Genomic DNA, 19,719 nt, shown 5'->3' with positions numbered 1-19,719 from the left:
TATCGTATATGTTGCGTGTGAGGTAGGTATAAATAATAAATACTTAATGTTCATATGGTATATGTCGGCTATTCACCAGAATTTTCCCCAGAATTCATGTTGCAGAAAAACACTTTTTGTATTAATAAATTAAATGGTCTGAATAGTTCTACAATTGTCCGAGGAATGCCCGGCGCCCGCCTGAACTTACTTTTCTACTAACTAAACTACGACATCCTTTTTTATATCAACAACAAGGCCATATTTATTTTGTTACAAACATAATAACTATTAATGGCTTATAATAATAAAAAAATGTAAAATTATTTTTGATCTTAATTAAAAATCGAAATATATTGTATTCAGCTTAATTATTTATCACTATCTATATTAAAAATATACCGGACAAATCAAATTTACACATTTCTTGACAAAAAGAAATCATATTTATATTTCAAAATTATTAAAACAAATTTTATGACAAAAATAGATCATATTTATGTTTTTAAATTATTTAAACAGTATTATATTAGTTAATAATTGCCATAACCAAAACTTCTATTAAATCTAAATTTATTTAATTCCTTACTTATTATAATAAATCTGTCCGGAAGTCATAGGCTTAACGCCGTAGGTACAAAACAAATGTTAATGACTTGTTTGATACATTCTACATTAAAAAAAAAAGAATGCTGATAGATGTCGCTTTACAGATTATAAGTTTTATTCGATTTGTTACATATATTGACAACAGATGGCAGCACGGCAAACGCCCATGGATATAGTTTTGTTTTGATTTGTTACATACATTGAAACCAGATGGCAGCACGGCCGAGCGCCCATATATACGTTGGCACATTCAATTAACACTTTTTAAAAATATTTAAATGCTCAAATATTTCAATAAATAAAACATAAACAATAATTTATTCAGTCCTTTTTAGAATATTAGTTCATGTGCTGCATTATAAAATCGTAGAAACTAGTGACTCTGGCGAAAGCAGACGGGTGACCAAGTTGGCAGCCAGCACTAGCGACGAAAGAACTCACACCCACCTAAAATAAAATTTAACAATAAAGAATGACGCTTATTAAGTTCATAACAGTCGGATGTACTTCAAGGTTGTCAATTTGTACATATCAATCATAAAAAATGTAGGAGTCTTTCCTTGGAGTTGAAGCTTGCTTCTTACCAAATTACATCAAATTCGGTTCAGTAGTTCTGCCGTGAAAGAGCAACTGACAGGCAGACTGAGTTATTTTCGCTTTCATAATAATCGTATATTAAATGTAATTCGTTTAGATGGGGAATTCAATCTGGTGTCCGAAATAGACTAACACTAATATTTTTCCTTATATTTACATTTACATAGTCTGCATATAATATTTATTTACATTGATTAAATGCAAATTTTTAATAGCTTACATAGACTAAGTATATCAAAGGAAAAACTCACCAAGATGTTCTGGCCATTACGATTGATAACAAGAGGTCCACCAGAGTCGCCTCCGCAGATGCCAATTCCGCCAAAACCGTCCGTGCAGAGGGTACTTTCTTGCACGAAGTTCATGCCGAATACGGCCTGGCACTGTTGAACTGAGATCACTCGCAGGTTGACGTGACTCACCACCGAATTTACGGATACTCCTGTTTGAGCTGGACGACAAGATTGTTATTAATATAAACTTAATTTATATAAATTTACAAACAAATATTTGACACTAAAAATCTCATATGGAAGAAAAAGAGAAGCAAATGCATTTCTTTGTGGATTTTGTTTTTTTTAAAACCAATGAAAAAAATAATTATTACCATCATTTGTCTTGCCGTATCCCGCTGCAGTGGCGGTTTCGGACACGAAACTATCCCATAAGTTGTTGTGGGGCAGAGCAATTGGTTGAATTGTAGCTGAAATATTATTTTCATTAAAACTTATTTAAATTAACTAAGTACTTGTACTATATTTAGATTACAAAAAATCCACTCAAGTACAATAAGCACTTCATGTCATGGATTTTAATCGAGAAAATTATAAATTAGCATACAGAAAAACAAATATTAAAATGACCATGAAAAATATTTAAAGAAAAAGTACTTACATGAAAACGTAACACGGTATGGTAAGTAGATAACAGCTACATCATTTCTTAAAAATGAAGCATTCCATTCAGGGTGGATCACAACATGTGATGTTGGTATTCTGATGCCTCCGCTGAATAAAAAATGAGACCCCAGTACCACGACGAATTGTCTAACGAATAGAGTGCCGGGAACGTCCCAGCAATGGGCGGCTGTAATGAGCCGATCAGCGCTGATCAATGATGCGCCACAAGCGGAGCTACCCGGGTGGTTGAAGAAGGTGACGATCAAGCCAGCCTGTGAAATTGTTAAATATAGTTAAGGTTGCTTTATATAGTTCGTATATGTATTCTAGAACATTTATGCTTTATTAAAAGTTCGTTTGATTTAGCTTCGTCTCATTTGTTAGATAACAAATGTGCTATTAAATAGTTATAGGTATACTATGTTTTAGTTCCTACTTAAAATAAAGGGAATATTATTTTATTATTTAAATATTATAACACTAATTTATAAAACATTAGTATTCCGGTATAGCCGACTTATTAAAATGCTACCTACTTATGAACTTAGGCAGCAGTTAATGCTTGAGTAGTATGTAGATGTTAGTATGAGTATGTTATGTACACATATTTATACTTAGGTAATTTTTTTATCAATATGTTGATGCAAAATATGTTTGAAAATATTTAGACACTCTTGCCAAAAAAAAAAGACGTGTCAATTAGTTACAATTTGTTATCATTAGTAGCTAATTAATTTATGCGATAATAATTGACCATGACGCACGACCGGCCAACCGAAAGCTAGACAATAATAAAAAACGAAGATAGGTAAAGATAAGTAGGTATTTATTCTATAATCTGTGTAGTCATTTTTTATAACAAAATAACTTTCTCAATGGTATTAGTTAAACAAAGTCTGAGATCCTAAAGTATTGGGTTCAAATCCCAGGTCACACTAATAAAATTATAATAAGCTATTGTAGAAATTCTCAATATTGATTTAAATCAAAAATAGACACATAAAAGCGCCTGCGCAGATTGCTAATCATTGATAACGTCCGCCGTTAATTCGGTAAAGAGGATCGGTAATGAGGAGGATAAGGAGATTATTATTATTAAAACTGGAAAATGTAAAGACATTATATATTCACTGCCTTGGAAACCATAACCGACGTAGACCAGGGACTTGACCAAGTGGTAGGAATCCTGAGGGATGAAGGAACAAAATTCTGCGTAAATGTGGCGTAGACGCAGGAAGTCTGATCTTTCAGCAGAGATTCTGCAGCGCATGTAGGTGCGACGAGATAACCCACCAGCTTCTCCATCAGATAGGGCTCAGAAGAACAAAACCATTACGAGGCTAGCGTCGCGTCGCAACGCGACCTTCGAAACTCGAATACCCGTTCTATCGAGCGGGCGATCAAAAAAATCGGAGGTCATTAGTGTTCGTTCGGCCCCTTGACAGAAGCCATCTGACGAAGATAAAAACATCTTCTGGTCAAATTATACAGAAGACCGAGGAGTATAATCGGCCCCTGTGCTTGGCATTTGGGGCTTAAATATTAACGGCGAGTACATCTCACACTTGAGATTTGCAGATGATGTCGTCATTGAGGCAGAATCGTTGCAGGTCTTGCAGGTAGAAAGTGGATGAAGATGACGCCACTAACTGTCCAATTGATTTTTTAAACTCCTTGGATATGCCAGGGTTACCACCGCACAAGTTAAGACTAAAGGTAGGCTCCGTAATAATCATGCTTCGAAACATAAACCAACCAAAACTGTGAAACGGAACACGTTTGGTGGTAAGTAAATTGATGAACAATGTGATTTACGCGACGATACTAAAAGCAAAACTCAAAGGTGAAGAAGTTCTCATTCCGAGGATCCCGATGATCCCAACCGATTTACCGTTTGATTTTAAACGACTACAATTTCCGATTCGTCTTGCATTCATCATGACCATTAACAAATCAGTCAGGTCAGCTAGTATTCCTATATAGAAATATATTTATAATTTATACCCAAAAATCAATATTTACTATTAAGATAGTAAAAAAACAAAATCTTAAAAAATTAAAGATTGAAATGCGTAATATCTAAATCTAATATGCGTAATATTAATTAATAAATAAAATAAATCTGTTTGGCTCATTAATTTGATAACGAAAAAGATGTTATCAAAATAATCCTCAAAGCTGATAACATTTAAATTACCTACATGCCGCTGTGATTGCATTAAAACAATGATAGGATTCAATAGTTTTTTAAATGTCGACGAATAATAAACAGTATGCTTACCAAATAAGGGTGTGCGTTGGGAGGCGCTACTACACCACCAACTATCCTGCCTTGAACATCGCTTTGGTTAGCTAAGATCTTTTCCTCGGCTTCCTTTATCCTAGTCGCCTCTGGGATACCGATATCGATGTGGTAGTTAGTAGACACCTCTACGGTTGCAGAAACTGCCGCTACCAAACATAATACTACCACCGTAAAACAACGCATTTTTTCATCGACAGACTAGCAGTTCAAATAATGATTGTTTGCAATAAAACATTTATATATGTACATCTTATCGCTGGTATCTTACAATAAATCGGTAATTGCCGATTTAATCCAGGATTATTATTTTTTTTAAATGATTAATTATAACAATAGACGTGATAATTTATCTTTGTACACGTTTTAGTGTTTTTACTCTAAATATATTATTTTGTTTGAATAAAACAAATATGTTGTGTTCTTTCAGTTCATTGTTATTCTCTTGCTTTTCGTCATTTAACTTGACTTTTTTATTGAAGATACAGTTAACAAGATGACAATATTAACGTTACTCACAAAATCTAACTAGTTTTTGTAGATTTAAATTTAACAGTAGATTTTACTAACGTCTTGATAACTATATTATTAGACGTTGACGCTGCAATCCGACCACCGAAAACCGAAGACCGATGATAAATTGGCTCTAATTGATAAAAAAAACAAGGCGATTTGTAAGTTTAAATTGAATACCGAATAAATTTGAAATACCGCCAAAAATAACATATAGCTCGACGTCACAGCCACTTTTACATGTCGATCGAAAACAATATTTCCCAAAAAAAAAAAATGATTTGATTTTGAATTGAAAAGAAATTGTTATTTCTCTAATCAGTCTTGAGTTGGTAAATAACATTAACTTAAATATGCATAACAAAACGATGGAAAAATTAGTAATTTGTAACGAAGAAAACGTGTTCTTCACTACCAAATCAATATTGTTGTTGATTTATTTGATTACAACTAATCAACAACTCAGGAGTCACAACAACTTATGATTTGATATTAAATAAGTTCCTACAGCTTGCTAAGAAATAACTATTATGTATGCTTTTTTTAACTAGTCGATGCAAGTGTTTAGAGAAGTGTCTCATTGTGATATGATAAATTAATATTTTCTATTTTTCCTTTTCAAATAGATTAAAACAGTAGTACATTAGCAGATTATATATATATGAATATATATACATATATATATAATATATATATATATGTATATATATATATATATATATATATATATATATATATTCTATTTTTATTGTATGTTATATATTTATTTCACATAAAAGATATACATAAAAACATAAACGAGGAACAAAGTTAATACTATATAAGTACTATATAACTATATAAGTTATAACAAAAAATATATGCCAGAAAACCTAAAGTAATTAAATTACTATTTATATTAGATATGGTATACAGCACAATTAATTTAAAAAAATGTCAGTTAGTCTGAAAAAAAAAGCAGCTTATGAAAGTAACGTGAGTGTGGTCAAATAAATAAGGGATTTATAATAATTACATCGGTTTAAATGCCAATTTAAACTATATTTAAAAATAAAATATTAAAGTCTTATTGAAAGTCAAAAGATAGAATCCGAGTTACATGTTCTGCAGAATAAAATTGTAAAAGCTAGTGATCCTGGCAAACGCAGATGGATGACCAAGCTGGCAGCCAGCTCTAGCGACGAATGAACTGACACCCACCTGAAAATAATAATTTACAGTTAGCAAAGATACTTAATAAGATCGTAATATCCATCTACCACTTACCACCAACTAACTACCACAAAAAACTACCACCGTTAGGAAAGGGTGGCGTGAGACCGAAGAAGATCTCGTGAAAGAAACTCGGCGACAAAAAGCTACAATAGTTCTTCGTCATTTGCTTCAGTCAATACTTTGATTCATGTACTGTACCACAAAAAATACAGAATATACAACCATTATAGAGGTCTTCTATCTTAAAATTAGCTATGAAACATAATTGTAAAAACACTTTTATAACTTATATTTAGATAAAGTACTTCATGATAGCATTGCATTTAATAACGAAGTAACATCGGATTAACTCACCAAGACGTCCTGACCATTGTGATTGACAACAAGAGGTCCACCAGAGTCGCCACCGCATATGCCAATTCCGCCAAAACCGTCCGTGCAGAGGGTACTTTCTTGCACGAAGTTCAAGCCGAATACGGCCTGGCACTGTTGAACTGAGATCACTCGCAGGTAAACGTGACTCACCACAGAATTTACGGATACTCCTGTTTGAGCTGGAAGACAAGATTATATTTATATTATTTATTATTATTTTTGAAGAGAAAAATTAATTGTGTAATAATGAATTATTATTTTATTACTAAACATGGAGTATATTCTATATTTGTAGTTACGGCTTATATTTGAAATAATTTAAAAATAATGTAATTACCATCATTAGTCTTGCCATAGCCAATGGCAGTGGCGACTTGACCCACGAAGCTATCCCATAAATTGTTGTGGGGCAGAGCGATTGGTTGAATTATGGCTGAAATATACAAAATAATTAGTAATTTAGAAAAGATCGATGCTATACTAGATCGGTGATTATTATCTATACTAAAATTATAAATGCAAGAGTAACTCTGTCGTTAGATTGTGTAAGTCTTGTTGAACGCATATCTCAAAAATCAATTTTACTATACCTTGTTTCGTCCATATTTTTAAAATGGTTAAAAAAATCCTTTAATTATCCGTTACGTAAAAAACATTAGAAAATATGTTTATACTTACTGGAAAATGAAACACGATAGGGTAAGTAGATAATAGCTATATCATTTGTATAAAAATCTGGATTATATTGGGGGTGAACCACGACGTTCGAAGTGGGTATTCTGGTGCCTCCGCTGAATAAAAATTGAGACCCCAGTACCACGACGAATTGTCTAACTATTAGAGAGCCGGGAACGTTCCAGCAATGGGCGGCCGTAATTAGCCGATCAGCGCTGATCAATGATGAGCCGCAAGCGGAGGTACTCGGGCTATTGAAGAAGGTGATGAGCAAGCCACCCTGTGAAATTGTTAAGTATTTACATTTATGCTTTATTAAAAGTTTCATTGTTTTGACTATAATTAATCACTTTATTATTTAAATACTAGATGAAAACCCGGCTTCGCTCGGGTAAAATAAATAAAACTAAACAAATACGGTTTATCATTTACTTTACATATAACATATAACTTTTATTTATATTTAATAACTGCACGAAATTATTATTTGGAACACACTTTCTGAACGCACCCGTACCAAACATGGCCACCCGTTGAATTGTCATGTAATTGAATTTCACGGAATTAATATCGAAATATTATCACGATTATACGAATTTTGAATATACTCGTAGGTATGTTATCGACTCAAAAATCATTATTTTTAACGATCTTTAATAATTATGGATAGGTTTCGATCGGTTCTATCGTAGACCTGCACGAAAAACGTTAGTATTCTAAGGACGTACTCGGGTGTTTGAAGAAGACGACGAGCTGATCAGCCTGTATAAAGCATTGTGACATAGATTCAATACATGAGTCTAGGATTCTTATTATTTCCTAGATACTCCCAAATATTTCGCAACATTTGAGTTATCAAATAGAAACAGATACTTTTATATCAGAATGTTAGATCCAAAGACTAGTACGTACAAACACAAAAAATCTCCTACACTTTATTATATTCATTCATCTCCGTATTCTCTTAATTTTTTTTATGGCAAGCTGATCATTCTAAAAATATTAAAATACATAGGGAACACTTCCGCGTCTTAAAATTAATTTAATTGTCATGTTTAGAAATCTACTTTGTCTGTAATTACGTAAAAAAAAATAGTACATAATCTAAGTAATTTTGATACTGAAATTTTGATACACGTACTCAATATTGTAATATTTCATAGGCACATTCTTGGTTGAAACATACGGACAATTAATTTCTTTTTAATTATTTATGTGAATTAAATACCTAATACGGCTTATTTAATTAAAACTACCTACTTTCTTCTTATATAAAACTCAGGAAGTTACACTGTTACAGTATCACACTTCCGGGCCTTGTTTCGCCCAAGTTTTTATGGATTGCCGTCAAATACGACTATTAAACTGACGGAATAAAGAGTGTCCATATGTTCGACAAACTGCACAGTCCTTTGCAGAAGGATATTCGTAGAAGTAGGAAGTTGAAATATCATTCAGGAGGACTTTTTTATGTTATAGGGGGCAAACGAGCAGGAGGCTCACCTGATGGAAAGTGATTACTACCGACCATGGACATCTGCACCAATAGGGGCTTGCAGGTGCGTTGCCGGCCTTTAAGGAATAAGTACGCTGTTTTCTTGAAGGTTCCCAAGTCGTATCGGTTCGGAAAAACCGCCGGCGAAAGCTGGTTCCACAGAGTGGTTGTGCGAGGCAAAAAATGTCTTAAAAATCGCGCTGTTGTGGATTTTCGGACATCTAGGTGGTGCGGGTGAAATTTAGAATTTTGACGAGATGTCCGAAGGTGATATTCAGCTGCCGGGATTAATCCAAACAATTCCTCGGAACATTCCCTGTGGAAAAGTCGGTAGAAGATGCAGAGTGATCCAACATCTCTACGCAGAGCCAAAGGATCGAGCAGATCAGAAAGGGCTTGATCATCGATAATTCGAGCTGCTCTACGTTGGATACGGTCAAATGGAAGGAGCTGGTACTGGGGAACATAGGATATCATATTTGTGTAATATACTTACCAGATAAGGAAACGCATTCGGAGACGATACAACACCACCAACTATCCTGTCGTTTACATTGTCTTGGTTAGCCAAGATCTTTTCCTCTGCTTCTTTTATCCTGGTCGCTTCCGGGATACCGATATCGATGTGGTAGTTAGTAGACACCTTTATGGTGGCAGAAACTGCCACTACCAAACAAAATCCGACCACGACAGAGCAACGCATTTTAATTTAAAACTAACAGCGATATTTGTATTACATTTATATACCCCTTATCGATACTATGTTTAATTGAGAATCAGTAAATTTTGATGTAATCCAGGATTATTTATTTAATGATAAATAGTAGCGATGATTTTGATAATTTTATGTTTGTGCTCATTCTTGTCGATTACGTTATACCTGGGTTTTCTTAATGAGTACCTATATTGTTGTAATGTGAGAGCGTGCAATTTATTTTCTCTTACTTTCTGTTGAATTGTGCTTATTTAAACTCATTTCATTTTAAAACATAAATCTAACGATTGTGTTAGAGAAGTAATGAAGATGATGAATACTCGAAAATATAATATATGATATTGAACGAGATGCGATGAGATCTCTATACATTAAGAAGGGAAGGTATATCTTTAGGTACGTAACGGCCTTTTAATGTCTACTATCATATATCTAACTATATATAAGTCAAGGAAATAAGTACAGAAATAATTATAATTATATCTGTAGCACCCAATATTAATCTTACAGATAGTAAATACATATAATAATATTATCTAGTTAATTATTATGATTGACAGATTTTATTTAATAAGCCTTAGCTTCCGCCCACATGACAAAGTTATTAGTCATTGCCTCAAGAACAATTTTAAAATCAACGACCTAAATTGCAGGCCCTAAAAGAAATTTCATCATCATCCTCCTGCCCTTATCCCAATTTTACTTGGGGTTGGCGAAGCATGTCTTCTTCTTCCATACTTCTCTGTCGGACGTCATCTCACAAGTAACATTCTTTCTAACCATATCGTCTTTCACACAATCCATCCATCGTTTCTTGAGTCGTCCCCTACCTCTATATCCATCCACATCCATTCTCAAAACCTATCTCACAACATGGTCCTCATTCCTCCGCATAACATGCCCATACCAAGACAGCCGGTTTCCAGATAGCTTCTCGGTTACCGGTGCCACTTTCAAACTTCCTTTTATGTACTCATTCCTTACTCTATCCATTCGCGTAACACCACACATTCCTCTCAGCATTCTCATCTCCGCCACATACAATTGTCTTTCAGTCATCCCTTTTACCCCAACACTCTGATCCATATAGAACAGCAGGTCTGACCATGGTCTTATAGATCTTCCCCTTAAGTTTAAGGGGGTCACAAATTGTTCCCGTAACCTGCCGCCATTTCATCCACCCTGTGTTAATCCTGTGCTTCACCGTTCGATCTATTTCGCCATCGCCTAGAATAAGTGAACCGAGATACCGGAAGTCGGAGCAGACTGGAAGGGCCACGCCATCAAGGGCTATGGCTTCAGGACCGGAGAGACCGCCGAAATCGCAGAACATGTATTTAGTCTTCGTTCTATTGATTTTCAAGCCAATATTCTCCAGTTTCTGTTGCCAATCTTCCAATTTGCTCTGGATCTCAGGTCCATCTTCACTAACCAGTGTACAATGTCGTCGGCAAAAAGCATGCACCAGGGTGCCTCCTCCTGTATGTCCGCCGTTAGAGCGTCCATAATTAGCAGGAAGAGGTAAGGACTTAAGAGCCGACCCATGGTGCAACCCTACAGCCACACTGAACTGGTCGGTGTTGCTGGTAGACAATCGGACGTAGGTACAGGATCCCCTGTACATAGCACGGACTAACTCAAAATACTTCCCAGGCAAAACTTTCTCTTTCAATGACCACTATAACACTTCACGAGGCACCCTATCATAGACTTTCTCGAGATCAATGAACACCATGTGCAGGTTCTTGTGAGCACGTCTGTACTTCTCGCACAATTGGCGGAGTGCAAAAATAGCGTCCATTGTCCCTCGACCTGACATAAACCCCAACTGATTTTGGGTAATTTCAATCTCTTCTCGCAATCTTCTCTATATTACCTTCTCCCATACTTTCATAGTATGTGACATGAGCTTTATCCCTCTATAGTTGTTGCAATCCTGTACATCCCCTTTATTTTTGAAGATGGGCACTAGTGAACTACTGTACCATTCTTGAGGGATGGTTTCTTCATGTAACAACTTATTGAAGAATAAAGTCAACCACATATATCCGTCAGTCTTTAACACCTTCCATACTTCAACTGGTATGTCATCTGGACCCAAAACCTTCCCATTTTTCATGCTTTTGACTGCTGTCATTATCTCATCAATGCTTATTTCTCTTACTAATCCCTTATTTACTTGTGTCTCTTGTAGAATACCATTCCAGTCATTCTCTTCATTCATAAGCTTTTCAAAATAAATCTTCCATCGCTCTTTTATTTCCTCATCTCTACATAACACCTTACCCGCCTCATCTTTCAGGCATTTGATATGTGTTATATCTCTCGATCGTCTTTCTCTCTCTTTCGTAATTCGGTAGAGTTCCTTCTGGCCTCTAGGGCTGTTCAGTGAGTTGTACAACTTCTCTTGTGCCCTGGCTCTGGCCACTGCTACCGCAAACGACGAGCAAAGAATGCTCTCCTCTTAAATTCCTTGTAAACTTCCTTTTTTTCATCTTTTAAGCTTGTATTCACATTTTTTACAACCTGCCATTCTTTAAATGCCACTTTCTTTTCTCTCAGTACATTTTGCACTTCTTCATTCCACAACCATGTATCCCTATCTATCAGACCTTTTCCTTTCGACTCTCCAAACACGTCTTTTGCGACCTTTCTTATGTGCCTGGCCATTTACCTGGCCATTTACCTGGCCATCTACCTGTGCCTGACCTATCTACCAATCCACGCGATTGCTTATATAGCCTATTCGAATGGAAGTAGGAAAAAAGATAAACAACGTATATATATTCATGCGATTTGCTAATAACTCAGATATGTTGTGCACTACTAAGAGTTTATAATAAATATATCTTTATTTATAATACAATACTATTGCACTTAAGTACTATTCCACTTTAGTTTTAATGTTTTTTTTTTATCGTACATTTATATTACAATAAATAGGGTAAACTTTCTTACAGCTACACGCCTATTTTGTTGGTATAAGTTATGATTAATGTTTTTATATATACATTTCTTACGTTTTAGTCTCACACATTTAGAACACACAATGTTTACACTTTACGTCACTCTTAGGATTAAAAAGCTTTCTATAATTTTACATCTTATTCTAGGTTTAGAATAGCGTATTATTATTAATTTACTCGTGCGGTCTCTGCATTGGAGTACTGAAAGCGCTGGTCGCTGGGCCACTCTCTAATCACACTAGATGACACGAACATAAAAATTTATTAAGTACTTACCGGTATATCAGATCATGGTGATGCAGAAGAGTTGCACAGATAAAATATTAAGTCACAATAGTTTGTGTACTCGTAAATAAAGGTCATATCATGTATTTGAACAAAAGAAATAAGAAAAAAAGTTGAATACACGTTTTATAAGCAAAATCATTTTTAAATTTATTTAAAAAATATACAAATATTTATGCTTTACTTATGGTTTACTTAACATATCAGTTAATTAAAATAAATGTTATTAATATACAAATGTAACATAACGTATTAATTAACAACATTAACAATAAATTAGTCTGCCCACTAAACTGATATACGTGAATGAAATGAACGTAACAAGTACGGAAACCACAGTGACGCGGATCACTATGCCCACTAGAGCGTATCAACAGCGTATTCCATCCGCGCATCGCGATTTTAGTGGCCGTATTATCCGCTTGTCATATCAGTATGGTTCTCGTTCTCACAGCTGTGAAAATATATTCTTTGAATTGAAAAATGTCTCATATTTTTTAAAAATATTCTTTTGTCTAACAATTTCTTACGTGGTACAACTGTGTAGTGGGTAGACTCTTTAAATGTTATTTAGGGGTTAATATGCTAAACAATGTTGTCTTCTTCTTTCCGATGTCTTTACATTGATGAGAGAAAGAGAAACGTGTGCTTAGTTGAACACAGCTTTTCTCTTTCTAGAAAGCCGATAATTTGTTACGTTAATTAAATAAGGATAATGCCCGTAACGTTGCTGATCCAGTTCAAGCGATGTTGCACGCGAGTGAACACGGACGGCATATCGTTGTTACATCCTTCAGCTGCGATAAAAGACGCGACCCCGATCTGTGAATAATAAATGAAAAATATTTACATTGAATGCTACCCCCGCTCTGATTCATAACATCGCGGTTCTCTGTTTACCTTTTTTAAAGTTTTAAATTAGTTTTTGATTAGAAAATCACATATCTGAGAATTTGCAAAATAATTTGAAAGAAGGCTCTGTAATATTTATTATATATATTTAATCATATACTAGAAAATTTCAAAGGAAAATCATCCGTTTCGAAAAAAACTTACCAATATTGTTTCTTCCGTTATATTCGAAAATATCGTCAAAGGACCGCCGTTGTCGCCCTAAACAAAAACAGATCTTTCTTAAAAGCACGCAGTCGCAGACCTATTTCAGTAACAATGTAATTTCACTGATAGCTTTGAATAATATTGTGATTTTATAGTTTTATTAAACAGTTAAACTAAACGCGCATTACGCTATTACGAGACGGTCAGTGATTGCTGAATATATTAAAACTGATAATACCTACATTAAGTATGAAATTTAGACAAACGACAAAATCCCTCGCAATTGTAATATCAATAATTAAATTATAATACACATTTACAAGCATTTACACGTAACATTTTATAATTATTAATATTTCCACAGACATTCGTGTCCGCGCCTTTTTCAGAATTTTTGTACTTAATAATACGTTTTATATAGTAATACTATTATAATATTTAATTGGTGTGAGCTAAAATGTAATGACTCAATCAATATATTTTTTTAAATTTGCAGCTTGAAATAAATTCCAGTAAAAGGTCAGATCCAAATAAACTCTACCCCTCATCATTCCTGTTATATCAACGATCAAGGCATCAATGAGCGAAAACGCTAAGCTTGTGATGCCACTCGTGCCATTGACTGCGCCCAAAAAAAACACAGCCGACGTCCTGAGCGTCGCCAGCCAATAAATAAGACGCGAGACTAAAAACGAATACACTATTACCAATGCAACTTTGTATAACATAAAACGATGAACATCTTACCTTGCAAGTGCCTGAAGTCGAACTGAAGCCGCATATCACGTCCCTCGGCAAATTTTGGAAATAGAATGTGTTGCAAAGAGTATCCGTAATCACAGTCAACTGCTTCTCGCGGAGAGTTGGAGATATGAATGTGACTCCTAATTTAAAAGTAAATTATCTTAATTGATGTCATGTCCGTGGGCACGAATTTGTATATCGTCATCAAAACGTATATGTATTATAATTTTTTATATATAAACCGTTAGTCTAAACAAATATGTTTAGACTAAATTTATTTTAGTCTAAACATATTTGTTTAGGTATATCATTAAATATGTTTAGACTAACGGTTCTTACCTTCTGAAGCAATTCCCCAGCCGGATGCGATTGCGCCGAGACCAGCGAAATTTGATGAGACGGTGCTCAGATATGGCAGACGGACGATACTTATTGTCTCTAAAGAAAGTGTAATTGTCACTGTTTTAGTTAAAACCGATATTTAAAGCGAACATTAAGGGAGAGATTATTCGTAAATATCAAATAAGATATTTTTAATTTCAACGTATTCTGTTAAGTTTCAATAGACGGCATATTCGACAAAAAAGACAGCCGATTTTTTGCATGCCAGACCATGAAGTATTTAGTTAAAGACTTTATATTATGATAAAATAATCCTAAGTAATTAAGTATTCATTTTGGGAATATCTTCTATTTTGTCTATTTGTCCATGCAGAAAATTCTCATTTATTTATTCACCTCAGCGTTTTAACTCAACTTTGTTTGTATATTGTACTTTCTATTTGTACCTAGCTAGCTCTTGAACCAATTGTAACTTTATAATGAGAGTGTTCTTATTTCCTTGACGCCTTCCATCCATGTACTTCCATACTCACATTAACAACAATACAGAATAAAAACATTACATAATATAAGTATTATTGTTGAACGAAGACTGAGTGACGTGGCTTGGGAAGTGACGTCACCGGACAGACGACGTGGCATAAGAAAATATATGACACGCGGCCGGCGAGGCGGCCATCTTTAGTTGACATAAGAGATAAAATTGAGTAGTTATATGAGTTCCTTAAAGTTTTTGTCATTTTCTAAAATATTATTATAATTTTGTTAACTAATGAGTACTTGTGTATATTTTTTCAATATTTTGGTGAATGATAGATTATAGTATATTAAATGTCAAAACAAAATGTATTTTAGTATAGATAACAAAATAATCTAAGTAATATACCAGATGTTTGTACACTATTGGGGAGCTTCAAGAGGGCGAGATCGTTCTCAAAAGTATTCGGGTCCCACTCTGGATGAATAATGATTTCGTCTACGTTGATCAGCCGGCGACCGTTCTCATAACGATCATATAATGAATGAGCTCCTAAAATCGCCTGCAATAATATAAATAAATATATAATAATTAATATATACTATCTTTAAATAATTTGGTTTTTTTTTGTATATTGATCTTATGCATGAATTATAAAATTGATATAATCCTTGTCAACGTAATATTTATTTTGTTCACTGCGGCTCTCCTCAATGAATTGCCCAGAAGTTTCTAGTGTTCAACTGTGTGCACACGTTAGTGCATGATATCTGTCTCAATATATTTTGCAGGACAGCTATTTGACATGACCGGAGAAAGTTCGTGAGACAAACAATTTTTCCGTATTTTCCGATACACGGAACTGAGCATTACTCGGTAGAACACCGTAATAACTATGTGCCTATTAACCTGACTCAGGGTTTCAACGAGTTAGTCAGTATGTTCCAGTATTTAGTCAGTAATTCACATGGGGTGGTGTAGGCATTGACTGTGTTAGAAGGGGTATGTAAGTATCCCTTTCAGTGAATGTCTATGGCGGAAGATAACCCCTTGACAACGGGTGTACCATTAGAGATACGAACATTCATTAATTCCTAGTCTAATTTTAAAACATTTACAGTAAAAATGACTAGAGAATTGTTAATAGTTTCGATTTTTGAAATCAAACCTGCACATGCGTCACTTCCTCGTCGCCATGGAAGCAGCAATGCGCGGCTGTCAACACCCACTGTTGGTGAACCAGAGACCCTCCGCAAAAACCTACCTCCCCAGTTGCCCCTACTCGAAGATTTAGAGCTACCTGTCATGAAATACGACGTGTAACATAAAACAATTTCTCAAGCAACAAACGGTAAAGCTGGTCTTATCATAATTCAAACCTTTGTTTACAAATTTATTCAAGCCATAGATTTAGCTCAATTCTATTTGAAAAATATATACTATTATTATTTTAAAATAGTTCATAAAATATATAAATGTAATTTTCTTAACTTCTTTTAATTTTGGTAATTATTGTATATGATATAACCTCCTAAATCTGGTAAACAAAAATAGGCTTGTTTCCAAGCAGGTTCTTGAATTGCCATCTTACAAGTTAAATTAAATTTCAAGTTTACCATCGACAATAAAAACAGCAACTTACTTTTCTCCACAAGTTTAATTACAAAGATGTGTTAATTAAAAACAATTACCATGAGAATCTAAAGTAAATATACAATCTAAAATAAACAATTGTATATTTTACATACATAGTTAATTATGCGTGCAGGTCTCATATATATGAAAGAGCTCATTATTGTCTTTACCATAAGAGTACACGGGAGTGCCCGGGCCTCCTTTGTCAAGGAGCTTGTACTGTATTTTTTTTTGTAATGTTACTGGCTGCGGCACACACCGGGGGTCACTAAGGTTAGGGGCAACAAACGACAAAAACTATCTAGATTATATTCGAAATGGTAAGTACTGTATTTATGTACAGGTTTTGTTAGCACTTCGTGAAGTTACCACCGATGTACAATAAAAGCCAGACGACTCCTATCGGAAAATGTATCTAGTATAAAATTACAAAATTCTGTTCTATTTTATAAGTTTAATGATATAAAAACGAATGTAGTTTAAGAGTTACAATGACAAAATTATTATCATAAATACCATACTAAATTAACTTACTTGATATGGCCTAGAATTTCGTTCACTTGTTACTCCTCCGAGAATCCTCTCATTGGGTTGTATGTCACACTCTCCTTCACTACATGAACTCGAAGTATTTATTAGCAATAAAACTATCATAACTTTACATAATATTTTATTATATTTACACATTTTTGACGAAAACATTATTTATTCAATGTACTTTTTAACAATAACTTTGACTACTTCAAATGGTTCGAACCGTCGAAACTAGGATGAGAAAGTATTTATCTTGATACGTGACGAATTTATCTCTTATCACGAGAAGGAATATCTCTCGTATCTAATTCTCTAAATATTTCGAGTGCCCGGATATTAAGTTTTAATATCATTATTAGGTATTAAGGTAAAGGTAATTGAATAACAAAATTATTTGAAAACATCATTTATTATATTTTCCTCAAAAAAGTAAAATTTTGAAATAAAATATTTAAACATAGTTATACACGCGGTAGTGTGACAAGAGGCGCAGGCGCAGAATTACATGTTCGACACTCACACCGACTCACGCGCAATCTATACAATAATCATAAGACAAAAACAGAACTAAAAATGTGTGATCGTAACATCTAATAAGGGTGAATTCAAACGTACGTTATAAGTTAAATAACAAATTTGTGAAATGTTGGCAGTAAAATAATCATTAAATTAATATGTAATAATATAAAGACATTATCTCTTAAAAGCACGATATGAGGCATAAAGCATACTTACAACTCGTATTATCATAAAGACACACTTCAATATCGCTGCCGCGGTACTCCCTGTACCCGCTACCACCTAGACTACGCACCTCTTAACATTACCAAGGATCTATTAAGAAATATTTGATATAAATTTATTTTTTTAAAAGCGGCACTTGTCAACCGACAGCGACGTCGAAGTTCGAAGACACTTCACAATGAAAATTAATTCTAATTGAGTTACGTAGCTCTCGTTACACGGGAGGTCGGTTGTATCGTCGCTCCGTTGTAGCGAAGTCAATGAATAAAACGACATCAACTGGGTAAATTAACTATGTGTTGTAAATGCGGTTACAATCATATACATATCTCGTCTATTATCAAATGCGATTAGAATTCCTTTTTGATCTTTGCTTGGTCGTCATCAGTAGTCTAATAAAACATCTAAGATAGTTTAATTTTCGGTTCAAACGAACGTCATACATTTCTAGTTCAAATGAATTTACACTATAATTTATCAATTACATATATGATATACGTATATAAATAAATAATATATATTTTTTCCATCTGAGATAAACACTAAAAGTCATCTATTCATAAATATCGTCGCATTTAGAATTTAATAAAATGTATTAAATTTATAATCGTTACAAGATACAACAATTACACGTCGGGGTGGGATCGTATCATACTCGGATAAAAATATATCTTTACTCGCTCGGCTCGGCTCGGCTGCGGCCGACCAATAAATACAATATCAGACGAAGGCGAACAATTCAAACACTCAAATATCGAACAGTCTTAAATAACGTTTTTTTTTTGTACGCAACAAAATAATAACAAACAGTTGACAGTCGTCAGTGCGGCCGCTCGACACAATTTCATCATTAGCAAAGCTTACGGTAGCAAGCGTCGTGAGAAATATGCGGCGTCCGGTCCGGCCCCGCGGCGTGCCGGAGCGCGACCGGACACGGGCCGGGCACGGCCGGGCTCGGGGGCCGGGGACGCGGCGTGCGTAATGAGAAACGTGATGCGGGCGTTACGAGCGGCTGTCCGAGGGTCCCTCGCCGCTTAACTGTGGAGGAGAACGGTTAATAAGTTTTCTAACTTTAAAATATGACCATCATAAAGATTAGTCAGACGTACGGATTAGTAAAATAGCATTAGCAATTCATCGTGTTTCAATTATTTAATTACCTTGAAAAATTTAACCATCTACATACAAAGAAATTAGAGTATTCTAAGGGTATTCAAAATAATTTAAATGGTCACTTTACAAAAGCTATTGTAAAACCATTGTATACAGATAGAACTCATAAAATGTACTTCTCAACATAGTACACTTCGCATGCGATCGGTATACAATATTTCATACAACAGACCGCACCCATATTACTCATTTCGCATTCGTTACTTCCCAAAGTAACAAGATAGTAATAATAAATTTTAATTGTGATCTTTAGATAAATCACGACAATCCGTCAAAAAACTTAGCTCTCTGAATATTATTATAAAATATACCTATTAAGTAGGAAGTAACGAATTATACCCAAGAACCAGTCACAAGAGTACATAAAACGTCTACGACCAAATAT

General features: G+C 34.4%; 3 protein-coding genes across 13 annotated transcripts in view; all 3 read right to left on the bottom strand.

Moving 5' to 3' along the window:
- Positions 1-875: 875 nt before the first annotated feature.
- Positions 876-4,606, bottom strand: LOC135193648 (brachyurin-like). The gene is made up of 5 exons (XM_064217076.1): positions 4,366-4,606; positions 2,080-2,356; positions 1,793-1,888; positions 1,437-1,636; positions 876-1,035 (listed from the first exon to the last, which is right to left on the bottom strand). Exons 1-5 carry the CDS (start codon positions 4,570-4,572, stop codon positions 928-930), a joined length of 888 nt encoding a protein of 295 aa, XP_064073146.1. The 5' UTR covers positions 4,573-4,606; the 3' UTR covers positions 876-927.
- Positions 4,607-5,974: 1,368 nt separating this feature from the next.
- LOC113399164 (transmembrane protease serine 9-like) lies at positions 5,975-17,537 on the bottom strand. Its single transcript, XM_064217199.1, has 13 exons — positions 17,418-17,537; positions 16,417-16,548; positions 15,657-15,810; positions 14,768-14,866; positions 14,432-14,568; positions 13,682-13,738; positions 13,329-13,447; positions 10,625-10,801; positions 9,156-9,369; positions 7,168-7,444; positions 6,827-6,922; positions 6,469-6,668; positions 5,975-6,099 (listed from the first exon to the last, which is right to left on the bottom strand). Exons 1-13 carry the CDS (start codon positions 17,535-17,537, stop codon positions 5,995-5,997), a joined length of 1,887 nt encoding a protein of 628 aa, XP_064073269.1. The 3' UTR covers positions 5,975-5,994.
- Positions 17,538-17,807: 270 nt separating this feature from the next.
- Positions 17,808-19,719, bottom strand: part of Beta-spec (beta Spectrin) — a 49,998-nt gene continuing 48,086 nt past the window's right edge. For all 11 annotated transcript variants that reach the window (XM_026638173.2, XM_026638177.2, XM_026638176.2 and 8 more), the window contains one exon: positions 17,808-19,199. In XM_026638173.2, coding sequence (XP_026493958.1) covers positions 19,196-19,199 — 4 coding nt within the window. In that variant the 3' untranslated portion in view covers positions 17,808-19,195. The remainder of the gene's footprint in view (positions 19,200-19,719) is intronic.

Source organism: Vanessa tameamea, chromosome 15 (genome assembly GCF_037043105.1).
Source record: "Vanessa tameamea isolate UH-Manoa-2023 chromosome 15, ilVanTame1 primary haplotype, whole genome shotgun sequence".
NCBI classification, from domain to species: Eukaryota; Metazoa; Arthropoda; class Insecta; order Lepidoptera; family Nymphalidae; genus Vanessa; species Vanessa tameamea.
This window is presented reverse-complemented; position numbering and strand designations above follow the sequence as displayed.